The sequence below is a fragment of the Notolabrus celidotus genome, chromosome 12, assembly GCF_009762535.1.
Source record: "Notolabrus celidotus isolate fNotCel1 chromosome 12, fNotCel1.pri, whole genome shotgun sequence".
NCBI classification, from domain to species: Eukaryota; Metazoa; Chordata; class Actinopteri; order Labriformes; family Labridae; genus Notolabrus; species Notolabrus celidotus.
This window is the reverse complement of record NC_048283.1, coordinates 5,896,520-5,916,012: the sequence shown is the minus strand read 5'-3', so window position 1 is coordinate 5,916,012 and position 19,493 is coordinate 5,896,520. Positions and strand designations below refer to the sequence as shown.

Genomic DNA, 19,493 nt, shown 5'->3' with positions numbered 1-19,493 from the left:
AAAAGAGCAGATATTCATTGGGCTTTTGATTCATATTTTTTTGTTTCTAAGTTTAAGTTTTTACCCTCACATGGTGGAGTGACAACAAAGTTCCTACCCTGTTAGGGGCGCTGGTTAGCTTAAGGTGCATTTCGACAAAGAGTTCTGGGGTCTTTTAGCCCCTAGAACTACTTTCCCTGGAACTGAAAGGTTCCTGTGCCCCCATTGTTGTCTGCGTTTCGACCGCGAGCTGAAGTCCTGGGTAGATTGTGCAAATCAGGCCAGTGACGTATGGAGAAAAAAAATTAGAGTAAATAATATTTTGAAATCTTTAATAAAAAACTAAGCTGGTATGCATTCCCAGGAACTCCCTCTGTGTTTCAACAACTGTGTAAACTCCACAAACAACGTTACGTTCATCCGAAAGTCCCAGGACCTTTGAAAAGTACTACCCCCCAAGCAGGGGCTTTTCAGGGGGGAGATTATCTACCCTTGAACTAAATTTAGACCCTGGTTCCTCCGGTCGAAACGCACGTAGTTCAGGGGTAAAGTCCCTAGTGCCAGGGTAAAGTTCCTGCAGTCTAAAAATGTCTTTAGTGGTTTGAGCGCCATTGTTTGACTCCCAGCTGCAAACTTTTTGATACATTGCCCAAACAAACACACACACACTTCCCACATTTCTGGTCTCTCTTTAGCTGTCTTTGCAATCAACCAAAAATGCCACAACAAAATTTCCCTCCTTGTGTTTACTGTCTATGCTGCTGAACATATCAGTCTAAACTGTAAGTGTTGTGGTCCAGCTGACTCCAGCCGCTCCAAAGGTGACCCTGCCCCAGGTCATGTCTGCTGACATGATTTAAACATGTGTGCCTCAGAGTGCTGCAGACGGGCCGCTGACAGCTTATCTATATTTCAAACAGGATGAGTGGACGTGAAGAGAGAGGGACACAGAGAGAAAAGGATGAGGGTGTGTGTGTGTGTGTGTCTGTGTGGATTGGATGTGACTCTTCCCTGCGGAGCCAAAGGTTTGGCAGCTGGCAGGCTGGTACCTCTGGGTTACCGGGCAGACTTTGGCTGGTAGGGAAGGAACAGAGGATTGACAGCGTGATGATTGGATACCAGAGGGGTTTACAAATGTTTGCTTTGATCTGAATACAGACGATGCAGACAGGGGGAAAACTGGAAGTGGGTGATATGGAGGCAACTATACACCTGCTTCATTGATGCTCTGAGCTTTTGCAAAACATGATTTTTTATTTGTTTGGTGCAATGGATCACATTTAGATTATGACCCCTTTGGACCACCCCTATTTGACTGTGTGTCATCAGTGGATCAATGGAAAAAATGGATCATGATATACAACAAGTTTAAACAAGTTGTGACTATTTTACAGTTCCCTGAAACTCTTGCCTCTGCTTCAAATCAAGTATGCAAAAGATGCCCGTCTGTCTGTGTCAGCTACGCCACTGCATGCTCTGAGTGTGTGAAAGTGGGGGGAGACAGGAGCACAAACTCCAGTGTTTGTTAGCGGTCAGGCGCCATTATGAAAACAAAGGAAAACATCAGTGGCGGTAACATGACACCTGCATTGTACATGTTAATACGCCTGATATAAATTGCCCGTGTTGGTCCTCTCCTTCTAGCCACTGGTCCCAGACAAAGCATCACTCCTCTCACGCAAACACCCCTGTCAGAGCGAGGGCAATAATGGTGCACTTAGTCCCAAAATGTGAATACAGGAGGCATTTCATTCACTGAGCCACAGGAACACTTCACATGACCCGCAAGTGCACACAGCAGCATCACTCACTGACACAGAAGTTGATGAGAAGTTGAGTTGATTCCTGCTTTAGGTGATTCACCTGCTCTGTTAAGTGTATTTCTTTTAATATTGTAATGTAATGTAAAAGCTATATTGAAACAGTCCTCATCAAAAATCTTATCTTTGTTGAATGAAGCTTTTTAAACTTTTGTTTGCTCTGTCAGAAGGCGTACGCTCTGCTGCACAGAAATCATGTTTGGAGCGTAGCGCATCTGAGAACAGGCCGAGAAGCCGGGCTCAGTACAGAGAGAACAACATACTAACAGCAGATTACAGTGCCTTTCTGTGGAAGATTTATTGCTCATTTGGATATTATTCTGTGACTTTTGTTTGCAGTAACACTCTGCTAGCATAGACCACTTTGTGAAAGTACCTTCAGTTTAATCTACGGCTGATGGTGAAAATCACAACGACAAGAAAAATGACAAGTCATATCTCACCCTCAGCTCACCTCCACCAACTGTGAGGCACCCAAACTTAAAGCTAGGGTTGGTAGTCATGGAAAACTAGCATTCATTTGAATGTAGCATTTCCTCAGGACTCTGTCTGACCCCTCCACCCCTCCCTTCGGAGCTCCTCCAAAACGATGCCCCCGCTCACATGCATGAGCGCCGTTGATTAACGACCATATGATGGTGACTGATTCTAAACCGGTCCTCAGCACATCGTTTGTGTTTTGCACTACGTCAACTCATGTCTCACTCAGCGGTAAGAAAACACCAAAACATTATCATAGTGAAAGTTAAGAACACAAACAAACATGAAATGTACGCTTTGCAGGAGGCGGGGAGAACGGCAGAACGGCAGGACGGCAGGACGGCATTTGATTGGTTTCATAATTTGGCTCCTGATTGCAGGGATTGGTTGGTGTTTTCCCAGGTTTACTCCGGCTGTAGATAACGTCTTTTTTCGCTCTTTTTTAAGAACACATGTATTGATTGTCATCGGGACATAAAGATCATTTTAACCAGTATAACAAAAAGTAGATCTAAATCTGACTACCAACCCCAGCTTTAAAATATGGATTGTTTCATAAAAGTGTCTTGTTGGAGATCAGTGTAGCTTGATTTCCCTGCAGTTGTGTAGTTTTTGAAGACAAAGCTTCAAATAAACTCTAAAGAAACAGGAATTTGTTAGCAGAAGTGTCTGATAGTGTGTTTAAGAATATATGAATGTATGCCAATGTGTCAGAGTGTATAATGCAGGGTAAGAAGGGCTTGAAAATAGTTTCATCTACCAGAGGGGGGTCCTGAAGAAAAAGTTTGAGAACTACACATCTAAAGAAGACTAAATGTTGGATAGGAAAAGTCAATGATCCAACTGCCTGAGCGATAAATCCTCCCCAAACAGGGCCCTTCAGCATCAGTACTTTTTGTGAGGATAATCTCTAATGTTGTCAAACCCTTTGTAGAAGTTTTGCCGAGGGTGGCATCAATGTGTAAAAAAGAGATTATCCCACTTTAAACAAATAAATGCTACATTTATCCCCCTCTTTTTTTACAGACAAGTAAAGACAAAATACTCTCATGTTGTTCATTTGAGCAACAAAACTGTCGACATGATCTCTCTTTCTATTTAACAAGTCGGCTTGATTATTTACAAAGAGGATTTCTGCAGCTGTTTGGATCATGTTTTCACTTTACAAGCTTTGGGAGGTTTCATGTCAGTCACTCTCCTCCATTTATTTGCCTGAATACTTCGAACAGAGAAAAAAAACAACTGCTCAACTGCATTAAGTGAGCACTCAACCTGTCTTATGACTACAACTCAGAGGTGAAGAGGACACGTGCTGTGCTGTCAAATCCTATACACGCATAACTGCAACCACTTAGACACACATGCATGCATTCAGGACATGCACACACGCATTGCAGCACTAATTCCACTTCGTGTCAACTTCTGTCTCAGGAAAATGTTTGCACATAATTCCTCTTCCTTGAATTTCTTTTCTCAGAGAAAGTCAAAAGAAAATCCTTATTGGAATTTCATGTACCCCCATCTCTCTCTCTCTCTCTCTCTCTCTCCCTCTCTCTCTCTTCCAACGTTGGCTTTGCCCAAATTTAGAAACCAGTGAGGGCTGACTGTCATGCATATGAATAGCTCAATGTCTCACAACCAGGCTACAAATCCTCATTGTGGCTCTGGAGATAGCTTAAGCTAAACAAGTAACAAAAGCAAACTCCCCGTCAACACCGGTACTGTCAGTTCTTCAGTAAACAAACTCAACCCCCACCCTGTGCACAACTTCAGGGAGGCAGAGAGGACTTGTGTGTGTGTAAATGTGTTCATAAATGTGTGTCTTTGTAGGTATGTGTGGATAAATGTAGGCCTGGAGTGTGTGCGTGTGTGTGTGTGTGTGTTTTCAGACAGTGCCACAGTGTGAATGAATCTTTAATGCGTGTCTTATGACAGTGGGGCCTGCATGCAGCTTTGGATCTGTAAATTCAATCCAATATCGCTCTAATATCCTACGCTGAGGCTCAGGCGAGGTCTCCACTGCAAACAATGTCTGGGTGATCTCATACACACACACACACATACACACAAACACAGATACACACACACAGATATACACATGCATACTCAAACAATGCCCGCTAATGCTTTCTCATCCAGCTTCACCATGGAAACCCATCTTTAGAAGGAGCATGGGGACACGGTGTGTTGTTGTGCGTTTGTGTGTAAGTGTACGTCCCTTTGGACCGTGCCAGACAGCCGATTGTCGGGGACAAAAGGAAGGTAACACAGCATTTAGAAAAAAAAGGGCCTTATAGTTGTAAACTGACGGCGGGAACATGATACACATGTTCCAACACGAGACGGATGATCTGTGAGCTCCAGCTCAGGAAGCAGAAACATTAACAACAAACTCCGCTTGTTTAAAAAGTAACTTTCACCTGCGTAATGCTTCTTGTCATGAACACAATGAGGTTTTTTCACATTTAAAGAGGCTTTAAAAGCTTTGAAATGGTAAATAAATCACGCTAATTAATCCAATTTAGGTGAAAAGAGAGGTAAATTAAAAAAGATAAATGAGATGAAATCATAAAGAAGCAGCTAAAAATCCCCTCATCCTGATGTTATACTCTAATATATCACTCTGCTGATATGCCTGTTTGTCGTTAATACTGTCACATTGTCCATTACCCTTTATTCATTCCATGATGAAGGTATACAGCTCTTTGAGTGCTTTCAAGTAGATTATAAATCACGTTACTGTTTGGATCTTAGGCATCAGAAGCTCAGAGCTGCATGGATAATTAATTTCAGTCATTACTGAATCTGGGCTTTGCATAACAATAGTGTAATTATGAGTAATTGTTAATGTATGGTTTACTTGAGGTGGTTATTGTTGACTCACAGCCTGACAGTGTTTGCACTGTAATACATCTATGTTGTATTTGGCGGGGTGACGGATGGGAGATCTGTACGGGTTTTTTTTTGTGTGTGTATTACCAAAGATGCCAAAGGAGATTTATAATCTGTCTCAGATGACACAGAGTTACATCGACTCTAGACTTCTCAATCTTGCAGTCTGGTGGGAGTTTAGATGGTTCAAACTAGGACCTGTCCTCTCCTGACATTCGGGATGTGTGTGCCTGTAAGCAAGGCCCAGGTTGAAACTTCACCAGGCAACTCCTAGACATAATAAACTCATTGCAAAACAACTCTACAGCCAACATTATTCTTCTTCTGGGTTGTATTTAAGCAATGGTGGAGCTGTGAGTTTCCACTAACCTACACATGCTAACATGCTCACATTGACAATGATTATTTAGCAGCTTTAAACCGTCCTGAACAAAACTGTGAACTGTCACAGTTTGGTCTTTGATTCTCTTCATTTCATGTCTATTAGTTCTTAAATTTGATTGGCTTAGGAACGAATCCTTGATTTGTCCTTAAAAAAAATGGACAGATAGTATCATGTGGGGCACATGGCCTGCACCTGCACCCAATTTTCTTATGAGTAAAATTGTTAGAGAGTGGCAAGTGTGACATTTGGTTCATTTGGTGCGAGTCCATGAAGCTAAAGTAAGCAACCTGTTGCATGTATTATATTTGTCCATAACTTGTAAAGTGTGATAGGTGTTAATAATTTTAGTTTATTGGCTTTGTGTCAGTCGTGTGTTTGCAGCATGTTTCCTGTTGGTGCAGTTGTTCGGGTATTTTTTGGGCTGCGTGGTAGTGCATTTCTGCACGTTGCATTGGTTTTGGACTTTAGCATGTATTCTTAAAACTGCATCATGTGAGCATTTGCAGCATGTTTCACTGAATGAAGATTGTTGGGGCCGTTGGAGATTGGCAGCCCTTGTTGGCCATTGTGATTGATGAGCAAATGAAATAGATAAAGCTTAATATCTATAGGACCTTGACACAGTGACCAGCCATTAGGCTTCATAACTCTCTAGCCAATGGGAGATGAGCTCACAGACACCTGAATTACTTGTTTTATGTGATTTTTATAATTTTATCTGCCAGACACCTGAATTTCCCTTCAGGGAGTAATAAAGTACATTCTATTCTATTCTATTCTATTCTATTCTATTCTATTTTTTCTGTCCTGCAAAACCAAATATCAATGCTGACTTCTTCTAGCACAGACTAAGATCTCTCTCTAAACCACACCAAGTGGTTTTGCTGCCTAAACCTAACCAACTAACCAATAGAGGTTGCCATTATAAAACGGTTGCAGTTTGGTTAGGTTGGTTTACCAAAACTTCTTGGTTAAGCTCAGGGAGAGATTGTTTTGGGTTTTGGGTTTAAACAATGAGTATAGTGGACTTTTACAGGGGACTCTCTGAGCTAAGTGCATAAAGTAATGAATGCAAACTTTGAGGGATGAAGTAGCGGCCGAAGTGCAAGATGAGGCAGGATTATATTTAGGTTAGCTTTGGGCCATCCTCAGGGAAACATGTTTTCTGTATTGCTTGAATTTAATTTACTTTAATCTGTTGCATTAGATCGGTATCTTGTCCAATGATTGTTGAGGATTTTCAGTCAGGACCACATTCATGGACCGACTGAGCAGTCAACACACCACCATGGCCTTCCATGAAAAAGTAGGACACACAGCAACAATGAACATATAATAAAAATGCTTTTTAAAGCTTTTTAAAATGGAAGATAAAAAGTAAAAAAAGTAGAGCAGAAGAAGATCAGTCTGTGAGAAACTCACGGTTACATTTATTAGACTTCATGTGTTTCTGTCATCAAATGAAAGCTGAAGCACCATCATTGTTCTGTATCCCCAAACGAGCCTGTCAGTGTCACTACAATCTCCCATCTATAACCGCACGTCTTTTTTTTTGTCAGTGCACGCCTTTCTGTGTGCTGTTTTTCTGTCAAACTTGTCCTTGATGTTCGTGAGGTTGAGCTGGCCTCCTGCTTAATCAAGCTTCTTCTCATGAATTCAGAAACTCGTCTCAAAGAAGTTGCTAAATACGGAGACGGCAGGAATTGGATTCTGATATTTAAAGCCGAGCAGCGTGGCTGTTTGATGTAATTAGCCGCTAACAACAAATGGGTTACTGCTTTGATGTCATACTGCCAGCTGCTCCCAGGAGACCAAAATCCACAAAGTACAGCATTCACCTCTGTAAAGTTGTCTGTTTTCTAAAGCAGTTAAGCTAAGGCTGTGAGCTGAATTCATTCCCATAAGTCAGAGAAAGAGAGAGAGAGAGTTTATAATGCAGCTGATCCGCTTTCTATTCTCCCCAGTAATTTCACTGTTCAAAAGACCCATATCTGAGCAGAGCATAAAAAATGCAAACTATGTTGGAGGACCGTTAATATGCAGAAAAAAATGTAATCATAATAATACACTTCATTACTCCATTCTCAGGACATAAAATATGCAAGGAGGCACTAATTTGTTATCAGGTTAATTATCTATGTTTCAGAGTTGCTGAGGCGTTCACTTTCCCCGATTAATGAATTATGACTCTTATTTACTTTGGCTGGCTTATTTCTCCAGTGTCAGAGCGACTCGCTGAGCCGCCGGGGTCTGGTGGAAGAGGAAAACCCAAACAGGAAAGAGTTTAAAAGAGGATACAAAAAAGCTCTATGAACTTCTCAGAAATCCTCAGGAAAGAGAGAATCATTACATGAGCCACATTGCACTCAGACTAGATCCGTCTATGTTTGTTTGAATTACCACGGCAGTGTCTGGGTTCTTCTAAAAAACTGATGTGTTTAGCAGGGGTGTTGTACAGGGTTGGGGCATCTCAGAGGACACCTGCATGAGCCAGAGTTTACAGAAGAAGAACAAAGGAGGTTAGACAGCAGGACAGATCTCAAGTTACCTGGTAAGTAAGTAAGTAAGTAAGTAAGTAAGTAAGTAAGTAAGTAAGTAAGTAAGTAAGTAAGTAAGTAAGTAAGTAAGTAAATAAGTAAGTAAGTAAGTAAAGTAAGTAAGTAAGTAGGTAAGTAAGTAAGTAGGTAGGTAAGTAGGTAGGTAGGTAGGTAGGTAGGTAGGTAGGTAAGTAAGTAAGTAAGTAAATAAGTAAGTAAGTAAGTAAGTAAAGTAAGTAAGTAAAGTATGTAAGTAAGTAAGTAATGAAGTAAGTACGTAAGTCAGTAAGTAGGTAAGTCAGTTGGTAAGTAAGTAAGTAAGTAGGTACGTATGTAAGTAAGTAAGTAAGTAAGTAAGTACGTAAGTAAGTAGGTAAGTAAGTAAGTAAGTAAGTAGGTAGGTAAGTAAGTAAGTAGGTAGGTAAGTAAGTAAGTAAGTAAGTAAGTAAGTAAGTAAGTAAGTAGGTAAGTAGGTAAGTAAGTAAGTAGGTAGGTAAGTAGGTAGGTAAGTAAGTAAGTAAGTAAGTAAGTAAGTAGGTAAGTAAGTAAGTAAGTAGGTAAGTCAGTAAGTAAGTAAGTAAGTAAGTAGGTAAGTAAGTAAGTAAGTAGGTAGGTAAGTAAGTAAGTAAGTAAGTAAGTAAGTAAGTAAGTAAGTAAGTAGGTAAGTAAGTAAGTAAGTAAGTAAGTAAATAGGTAAGTAAGTAAGTAAGTAAGTAAGTAAGTAAGTAAGTAAGTAAGTAAGTCAGTAAGTCAGTAAGTCAGTAAGTAGGTAGGTAAGTAAGTAAGAAAGTCAGTAAGTCAATAAGTAAGTCAGTAAGTCAGTAAGTCAGTAAGTAAGTAAACTTAAAAGCCTCCTTAAATAAGTGGGTTTTTAATGTAGACTTAAAAACATCTGCAGATTCTGCAGAGTGCAGGGATATCGGCAGAGCATTTACAGAGCCTAGGGGCTACAGCCTGGAAGGCTCTGTCACCGCCAGTGCTGGGGTGTGTTCGTGGAACAGTTAAAAAGTGTAACATGTTTGACCTGAGTGGGCGGGGTGGCTGGTAGGGGTGAATGAGTTCTGACAGGTATTCTGGAGTCTGACCGTGTAGGGATCTCTAAGTAAGTGTGAGAATTGTGTACTGGATTCTATAGGTGACGGGGAGCCAGTGAAGGGATTTCAGGACCTGGTGGTTCAGGTTTGTAAACCAACTTTCCTCCCCTTTCAGAAGTTGAATCTGGTGTCATCAAAGTGTTTGGCTCTTACTGTTTTGTTTTGCATAATTACACAACCAATGGTCCACACAATATGCTTACATTGTCAAAATAAACTGTGTTAGCTGTTGAAGGGGAAGACTGAGCTTAAATAATTAACTCTACAGCCATTACTGTGTCCGCCAGATCATTTTCACATTTGTTGCTTAAAAGTATGTCAAACTTAGATGGGAAAATATGAAAATGATCAGTATTTCAGTGACACAACACAGAGCTGATTAGCTAATCAGTGCATTACAGGGTTATGAACACGTATAAGTCGTGTTGGAGAACAGTGCAAAACAAATGTGCTTTCTGATGGAAAACCAAAGCCATTCATTTTGATCCAAAAACTACTCAGAGAAAAATCATGAAAGGTTCTACTTTTTTGATATATATACTAACACACTTTCAAACAGTACATTATGAAAAATGTAACATGTTGAAGTTAACGCACATTAAGCCTATTTGAGCTTCTTTCTTGCATATTATTATTATTTTTATTATGACCTTTATTTAACCAGGAAATGCTCATTGAGATTAAAAATCTCTTTTCCAAGAGAGTCCTGGCCAAGATAGCCAGCAGCACAGTTACAGAGTTACAAATTTACCATAGACACAAATACAAATAGCAGATGCATACAACAGCTACACAACAGGTACCTCCAGAAAGACAGCATGTCACATGTAAACAAAACATCTACAGACAGATGCTTCAGCCTCCAAGTTGTTTAAGGACCCCTTAAAAGCCTTCAAAGATATCATGTCAGACAGTTTTAGATGCTTTTGTAAAGCATTCCAGGTCGAGGGAGCAGCAAACCTGAAGGCCCTTTTACCAAGTTCAGTCCTGACCCTCGGAACAGATAATAATAAAAGATCCTGAGATCGAAGATTATGACTTCCTGAGTTCTTTTGTGCAATATATGCGAGGAGGTAAGAGGGAAGTAGTCCATGCATTTATAAATAAGAAGATGCCAATGTTTTGCATAAGATTCACATGAACTGTTGCACGGAGGATCGAAACACTGAGATGAAATATCGTACTTCCTCAGCTCTGTTAAGTTTCAGAGTTGAGTGTTGATTCTCGGATGAACTGGCAGCATACGCACCAAACTTTCAGTATTCTCGCTAATGTCTTTTAATGGAGCTTGAAACTTTTTGTTGCCATTAGGTGAAAGTTGGTGGTACAAAATCCTGCAGGATTGCACCACTTCCACTCACTGATGGTTCTCAGTGTCATGTACAAGTGTTATTAAAATCTGTTCTGATGGTTCTCTGGAGGAAAATGAATGCCGGCTAATGCATTATTAATGGCAGAGAGGTCAAGGAACATCATTACCTGCCCAGGCTTTTTATTTTATGGAGGCTGACTTGAATTTTGCATCTCCTTAATGTTGACAGATTAAGTTGAAAAGGCAAATTTTGGAGCCTTTTTGGGGATTTAATAACTGTAATTGCAGAATATCTGAGAGTACCTGCAGAAGAATAAACCTGGAGAATTTAAGAAATGAAGATTAAAGGCAAAGGTTGTTTCTTTCCTATTGAAGCATTACAAACCTTTTATTTTGATGTGTTGTTAATGTGTGTGTAATCCAAAAAAACAGCACATGTTGATTTAATGTTTAAAAGACATTTCTTCTGCTGTTTTTTAACTGGAAAAATCTGCTTACCATTAACGTTGCCTAGGTGGAAGTATCCATCAACCAGTGAGGCTCCATTGTTGAAGTGCTGGGTCATGTGATCAAGCCAGTTAGCCTCCACTCCTTTGACCCCCTCATCACAGTTCTGAACTCGCAGCGGCACCTTGACAGTGTAGTACTTCATCTGACCCTCTCGGACTGGAGGGTGGTTGTACAAGGCGAGCAGCTCCGACCCTGTTCAGACACGAGAGAAAACAACAACGCAGCCATTGATTTCACTGAGTAAGAGTTGTGACAATACAGATGTAGCTTCTGTGAAAGTCCAACATTTTACTGCATGATTATTGAACTACTGCTGTACGCTGGACTCAGTCCAAAGTGTAATTTGGCTCCGTCTGCAGGAGCACTTTCCCCTTCTCCAGCTGCCAGAAGTCATTAGAAAAAGCTCAGTGAACAGTTGGCTGAGAGATGTCAAAGTTTTACTTTAACATAAAGAACTTTACTGAGATGCAAACAGCTATCTGCAGAAGTTATGACAGATTGCACAACTTTATATTAGTTGGAGCTTATTTTTCTTTAAGTTTTCAACACACACATGCTACCAAACATTGAGCAAGTGATTAGAATCACTTGGAAGTACAATTATTTCCTCTGAGATAAGAAAACAAGAAATCTCAGCCAATGTGTGGAAAGTCAGAACACTTCTTGGCTGAGAAAAGTTGGCCAAAATGTTCTCTTCAGCAGCAAGTTCTCGCTTTCCAACTAGTTAGACTTTCCTGTCTTGGTTTGAGGGATGATGCTAAAAAAACAGCTCATAATTCTGGGCAGCATGGACACGATCATTAGTACATAAAAACCGACACGCTCAATTTGTTAATTCAATGTTTTCTTTTGCAAGCTTTGTCTTTAAAAGTCAAAATCTCTGATTATTCTATTTTCATTTCAGTCTCAAATTTCATGCAGCAAAGTAAACAATGTGTTTGGCAGGAAGCAACGTTTTCTGAAATGAGATTTAATACTTATCCCTGGAAATGTATCCAGAACATTTTGCTTGGTGCACTGACAGATACTTTTACACATTATAAGCAATTCAGGCCTTATTTATGGCTTGTAATATCTTGAAGTAAGATGTTTACATGGACTTGTCAGGTTAATGTGACTTACATTAAGTGTGAGGAAATATTTAGACAAAAAATTAGACAGATACTCCTGCTTTGAATTAAGATCTTGCAGTGTGTACAAAGTATCCATATCTGTGTAACAACTACAACGTGAAACCTGGTTCTTCTTTTGTGTGACTTTTTGTATTGTGTGTTTCATTCCACATTTGACTCATGTGCTTCTGGCATCTGTGCAGCAATGATGACAGTAGTAATGATGGTCACATGAGGTACAATGATGGTGATGGATGATAGTGGTTGTTGTTATTTTTTGATATGAGTATCATTTATGAATGGTAGGAGTAGTTCTATTACAGTAATCATTGTCACTGCTGTGTCTGTAATTATTCTTGTCATTGTTGCTATAAAGTTTATCTTATTGCTTTTTCACCACTCTGCTTTTTTCCTTCCTCTGTTTGTGTTTATTTCATTTGTTTGCTTTTTGTTTTCCTCTGTTTGTGTTTCCTGTAAAGCACTTTGGATCGCTGTGTGTAAAGTGCTGTATAAATAAAGTTGATTTGATTTGATCTGGCTAGCTGATGCGATTCAGACATATTTGCAGGGTTCGAGTTACGTTGGAGCCAGCTGGAGTCAGCTCCCATGAGGAGGAGGCTAAACTTCCTGAAGCAGTGTAAAATCACACATTTCTGCCTGTCCAATCCTGGATAAAGGACGGGCATCAGACTTCAGACTCCTGGGTTCCAGGACTGCGACCACATCCTGCTGCAAACAGTCAACTTTGGTCCGATGTGTCTCTGTATGGGGCACCCTTGGACTAGCAGTTTAAGTGCATGTCCAATGTGCAGAGGCTACAGTTCTCATTGCAGCTGTCACTGATTCGACTCCCGACCTTAGCCATGTGCTGCATGTCTTCCCCATAGACTGTATATAAAATGGACATCATCTCACTCGGCTCCAAGTGAGGCTGCCACAGAAACTGCTCCCCCTAGTGGCTGGCTGCAGTTTAGGTCAAAAACTCTATCTCCCCAATTCATTTGAATGGGGCTGCGGTCAAACTTTAACAAATAAATACACGTTGTACGAACGTTTCTCACATCTGTATGCTGTGGTGATATGTAGTTATTATTTGACTGTTTTGTGTTCAAGGTCTCATTTTTCTGAAAAGTTTCTTTTTCGTTAGTTATTAGAGGTTAAAAAACAGGGTTTTACATCAGGGTTTGCTTTGATTGACAGCTGCTGTAGAGAGAAACTCTGTAGGACCTTGAGACGGTACGCTTTAGGGCGGAGCTTGTTACCATAAAAACACACAAATTCCCTACTGCGCAGACTCTGGCTGCAGAAATTTTACAAAATGTCTGCCTTCTGGAATGGGATATTTTGGCTTCAAAACTGTACAATGGCAAAAGGCTGAGCAACCCTGTCTGTTATATATACAGTCTATGGTCTTCCCCCACTCTCTGCTCCCCACATTTCCTGCCCCTCTTCAGCTGTCTTATCAAAAAATGCCACAAAAATACAACTTAGAATAAATTGTGTCTCTGTAAGTGTAGTTATTGGCGGAGATGTGTGACTATCACTTAACTGTTGTTTCAGAACAATGGACAGCGCTATCGGACGTGTGTCTGGGGTGTCTGCCCAAAACATGCCATGATAAAAACGTAGGCTTTTGTGTATGAGTGTGGATGTGTGTGTGTGTGAGAGAGACAGAGAGTGACAGATAGAGAGTGTGTGTGTGTGTTGAACCACATAATGAGAAGATTACTTCCCGGTTACGTTTATTCATCTCCACCCCTAGTTTCTTTTAGAGACCTCCATAAAGCTCAGATTATCCAAACCCTGCATATTAGTATGGAAGAGACTAAAATACAGCCTTCATCATCATCATTACCATATCAGGAACAAAAGCCCACCTGGAACTTGCAAAATACAGGAGAAATAAAGTAAAAACAGGATGAGATTTTGAGCTGCCTCAAGCTGGACCTGATATTGCTGAAAATCTTTTCCAAGGATGCTGAAGCTTTTTTTCAGTTTGCTCTTTTTCCACAACAAACGTGGAGTGAATCAGAAGCGATCTGATCATTTTCATGCTACTAGTCATCCTCGTATTCCTTTTAATGTCTCCTAGAAGTGATGTTACTCGTCTGTTGCAGAACTTAAGAGGGACCGTTTCATTGTAACCGAGTTAATTCGTAGTACAACCTTGAATAATGCATTAAAAGCTCTCCTGCTGGCTGTTGTTTACATCAGGCAGGAATATACATAATGCAGCGGGGCCTCAGAGGGGAGAAACAAGCTTGGAAATTTGCCCACAGTACGCATGTCGCCGCTCCACGCTCATATCGCTCTGAATCAAAGGAGTGGAAGGAGTTTTATTTGTTGTGATGTGACTGAGTGAAATATTTGCTCTGCTCGGCTTTGAAAAAAAACGTGAGATGTGAGCCGGGTTTGAATCAGGCAGAGAGCAATTCAGATCCAGTCTGGTAACATTTTCCTCCTTTCTTTCCAATGCAAATGTCGGCCTGTCATTCCCCAAGTGAACCAGATGGATGAGCAGAATGTGCGGCGCTGCCACCCACCCACCCGTCCACCCACACACACTTTGACGTGGTGGTGGTGGTGTTTGGGGGGGAGTCATGGCTCAGTCGCTCTGGTTACTCTGTCCGTCCATCCGTCCGGCAGACACCCAGGGAGAATGAATCATTTATGACCATTTCTCGTCTGGCTCGTCTGACCGATGTGACAGCTGGGCACCAAATTCCCTAAATCTTGTCATTTGTCACTCTGGAGGAAAGTTGAATCGCAGCAGAATATTCAAACGCTTCCCTCTTGTCCTCCCCGTGTTACAATGAGGACAATATGGCAAACAAATCTTGGACAACACGCAACAACAAAATGACGCCCCATTCAACGTGCCAAAAGTACATGTTTCCTCACTGTGAGTGATTTGGTAGCGATCTGTATCACATAAACTGGTTTACAGTGTCTGTGAGATGATGCATCACAACAGCTCTTCACATGAATCCTTTCTGTGTGTCAGTGTGCTTCAGGCAGGTCATAAAAAACATGGCCTGGGCCAACAATAAAGCTCCTATTTCCTGTAATCACACAACAACAACATCAAACCACATTCAACACAGATGATCCCATCACTTCTGATGGGCCTGTTAGGGACACTGCTCAGATTTGTCTCATTTATAACAGCCATTAGGGAGAAAACATGCTGCCTGGCCTTCATCTTTTTTTCACAATACAACATGCTTTCTGTATAATAATTGAGTTTTTGATGCATCATATCTAATTACAGTCTAATTACGCTCTGATTACAGCACCAAAGCGACTGTAATTAAGGTGGGGGGGTTGGCAGCACAGGTTTTTAACCACTATTTGTTGAAAGAAAGTCCTTTTGAGTCTGTTAGCATCTTTTCAGTTGTGCTCCAGTTTCAGGAGTTACACACACGCATCAGACAGATGGTGCCTTGCCCAAGAGAAACCAGGGTGGTTTTACAAAAACATGACAGATCTATCTACTGATGTTAAAATGTGAGGGTGGAAATAATCTGTATCACACAGGCCTTCAAATTTAGTCAGTCAAATCCCCCTAGCTTCTCTCTGGGTGAATTATTATTCAGGCTGCAAACTTTTACAAGTGGAGCCTTATCTCAAAATTTCCCAACGACTAAACGAAACTAATTGTGATGCCAAAAAGAAAACAGGGGTGAAAACAGAGGGATGAATGATGTGGAGCAGTATGAGTCATCAGCCCTCTCCACCTTGACTTGAGTCCTCAGCCTGAAGCAAAGACTCTGATTTGAGTCTAAAAAAACCATAATTGGATTGTTGCCTTGGAAATGTGACTGTATGAGCAGACGTTTGGTAGATGAAATGCACTGCGGGTAGAAGTCAGCACATTCACATTTGATGGTTACCACCTTAATTTAAGAGAAACTGTGTTTTCATGATGGGCTGTGGTTGATTGATGCATCTTTGAATGAGCATTTTTTCTATACCTCATTTCACTTTATTTCAGGGATGTGCACATTGAGTTAAAAAAACAATTAAACATCACCCTCGTTAGTCAGCACCAGAATTACATGTTGGTTAAATTCATTATTCAGATTTTTTAATGATTGTAGGCCCACATTGCTGGTCATATACTGTGTTTAAACTGTAGCACAGCCACCTACAGCTAGCCTACTGCCATAATACTATAATACTCTACAACCTGGATGTAAACGAGCACAGATGATAGGTGGCATCTTGTATCGCGGGGTGGTTTGTCAGTATATTGATCTAGAAAATGGAGATACAGTTATATGTAGGTTGTGTCTGATTAAACTGGCACACAACCACTCGACTGGTGCAAGGTGTAACCAGCACAGGCAGGTGGATGTTAACCTGCAAGACAGACCGAATGCTGGTGGTGCTCGCTCTGCTAATGTTAGACACACTCAGCAAACCAATTAGACATCTTTGAGCTGCAGACTCCAGTTAAAGCTGCTGTTGGTAGGAATGGTGTAAAATATGTTACTTTTTTTCTGCTGGGTTTGGAGAAAAGGTCGGCAAGTTGAGTAATTTGAGACTATTGCGAAATCTCTGCGTTTTCCAATGCCTTTCTATCAAGCAATGTTATTATTCCCCTCGTTCCCGTTATGACGGGCCAATCATAGCTAATCTCCAATCCTCTGTCCTGATTGGTTAAGGGGCGGCCTCTACTACATCCTCCGATTGGTTATGAGTCCGGCACTATCATGACTGCACACGCCGATCTGTGTTGGGGGCTAAGAGGAAATCTGGTTGGGAGGGATAGTGTTGACATTCGAAGTCCCTCTGTGACTACCAACAGCAGCTTTAAGTCGTGTTAATTAAATTGTGCTCAAATTTGTTTTTAGAGTGATTTTGTCAGAGAAGTTGGTCAGACAGAATTAAATGTTCATTTTAACAACTAAGATATCAGTCACTTTAGAAAATCACTACTCAACCTGTGTTTTTTTCAACTTATTTTACCCATATAGAATAGTTGTGTACCGTTATCATTTGTCATTATGTTGTATGTCATTTATTTGGTATGGTTGGATTTTCTTTTCAAGTACTTTGAATGCCTCTGTGTATAAATCATAACATTAAGCAACCTTGCCTTATAGTTGCATTTCTGCAAAGCATTACAGAGAAAATATCCAGACAATGTTCTATTTTCCAGCCATCAGCTGTAATTCAGATGTCAAAAGGAAAGAGTTTTGCAAGGCCAGGCTGCATCAGAACCTTTGGGAGTCAATAGCTGTTGCAAAACCGTGTTTCAGTCTGATATGAGTTTAAAAAAACAACCCAATGTGGTTTGGGCTTCATGCAATTACAAAACAAACAACATTCTAACAGTGACAGATGATCAACAGATAACTTTCCTACTGTGAGATTTTACCCAGCTAAAGATACAACCAGAACATCTGATTATTCCCCTGAGAAAACTGCAGAAGGGCAGATACTTCACCCTGAGGAGGAACACGAGGTTAAGTGGTCTTTGATCTTTAAGAAACTCCATTAGCATAAATCTCAAAAACATGTCTCTTGCCAAACCCACCACTCCCCCTGTCCCCTTGTGCTACAGTGAAGGCCTGTAAAGGACACAGCAAACTTTACTTTTCAGGACAAAGGGGAAACTTTACCATGTAACAGTGGTAATAACACCACCATTCATTTGCTTTTTTATAACAAGAACAAGTTCTGTAAGCCTGGAGGGGACCTGATCGATATCTTTATTAATGTTTCAGAGAATTATTACAGTCATTTTTATGTTGCAGGGCAGTAAAATCTCACTTAATCCCACAATAATTACATTTTTATAGCTATACTTGTGCATCATGATGTCAAACAAGCACACACATAAACCACATTAGTGTTTGGCGAGGTACTTTGAATGTAATTGCATTAATTCATTACAGGAACAGACAACTTTAAGCCTTTCAGAACAAAGTCTGCTCAGCTAACCCAAGTCTTGCTCTCTCTGGTTGTCTGCCTAACAAGAAAACGAGCGCATGAGTGTGGTTAGGACGTTGAAAGCGTTACTCTTCAAAGGCTTATCTAATGGCAGCGCTGCTGTCCAAAAGATGAGGGCGGCTTCAGTAACCCTGCCATGATCTCTGCAGCGAGGCTTTCCAACATGACATGTCATCATTTCAACGTCTGTTTCTCTAATCTTTGGAGCCGGACACTGATCCCATCAGAGCAGAGATAACACTGATCTCAAGGATAAAACTCAGCAGCTGAAAAGACTTCCTCTGCATGTTGATTAAGATGCTGAAGATTTCTGGATTACACCTACGAACAGAGTCTTTACTTAATTCCATGTTTGTTTGTTGAAAGCTCATTATGAAGTAATATCCTGAGAGGAAACAGACACAATCCATTTTTAGGATCAGATGAACAGACTCTGGATTTTTAACACTTGTTTATTTAATGCTGACTGCACTCAAATAACCCCCCCACCCCCTTTTTAAATGTAATTTCCTGACTATATCTCAAAGAAAATACATGAATAAATCACGGATTTGCATGACATTAAATGTTTTTTTTATCACTGACAGTAAAAAAAGAACATCTCATTAATGCCACTGATCAGTTTCTGAATTAGTGTTTTGGCCGACATGTTGGAAATGCTATCTCCAGCTAAATTTTGGGTAATATAAAAATCAGCAGAGGTGTGAAGATGAGGCCATAGCAAGCTGCAACCGGCCGCAAGAATTGATGCCAATGCAGAAGTGTTAAAAACTGCAGTTCATTAAGTGTCCACTTGAGGCTGGCTCCGGAAGTACCGGAAACCACATACACATCAATTCAAAAAAGCCGATCTTTACAGCAGAAATAAACATGTTTACAGCCAAGTACAAAAAACACCTGTAGTCTGGATAGCTAATTTCTTGATCGGCACACACTGTGTGTGTGTGTGTGTGTGTGTGTGGGGGGGGGGTATTAAGATTGCGAGTTTTCCATTATGAGAGGCACAGCTGACTTGATTGACAGGCGGGATCACTGTAGCTGTTGACTAGAAGGCTCAAAGCCCGCCTCTTTACCGTGACAGAAGTTATTTTTTTATTAGACCTTTATTTCACCAGGTAAAATATTTGAGAACCAGTTCTCATTTACAAACATGACCTGACCAAGAGGCGCCAACAGGAACACACACACACACATTATTCCAGTCGTTAGCTGCAGCAAAACGAAAGGAATTACGTCCGAAAACAGTAGAAGTACTGGAGATGATGAGTTTGATATATTCACTGGACCTAGTGCGATCTGACGCTTGGGTGACGTGAAGAAGTTAGGTCAACTTCAGAATATCTAATATGGTTCCGCCAAGGATTGGCTTCAAAACAGTGCTTCAGAAACACATGGGTGATGTAATGTTTGTGTA

The 19,493-nt window shown here is 40.7% G+C and overlaps 1 protein-coding gene across 1 annotated transcript in view; it reads right to left on the bottom strand.

Moving 5' to 3' along the window:
• The window catches only part of LOC117823513 (raftlin-like), a 185,360-nt gene that overhangs the window by 43,489 nt on the left and 122,378 nt on the right, over window positions 1–19,493 (bottom strand). Inside the window, exon 6 of the mRNA XM_034698722.1 lies at window positions 10,998–11,201. Coding sequence (XP_034554613.1) covers window positions 10,998–11,201 — 204 coding nt within the window. The remainder of the gene's footprint in view (window positions 1–10,997; window positions 11,202–19,493) is intronic.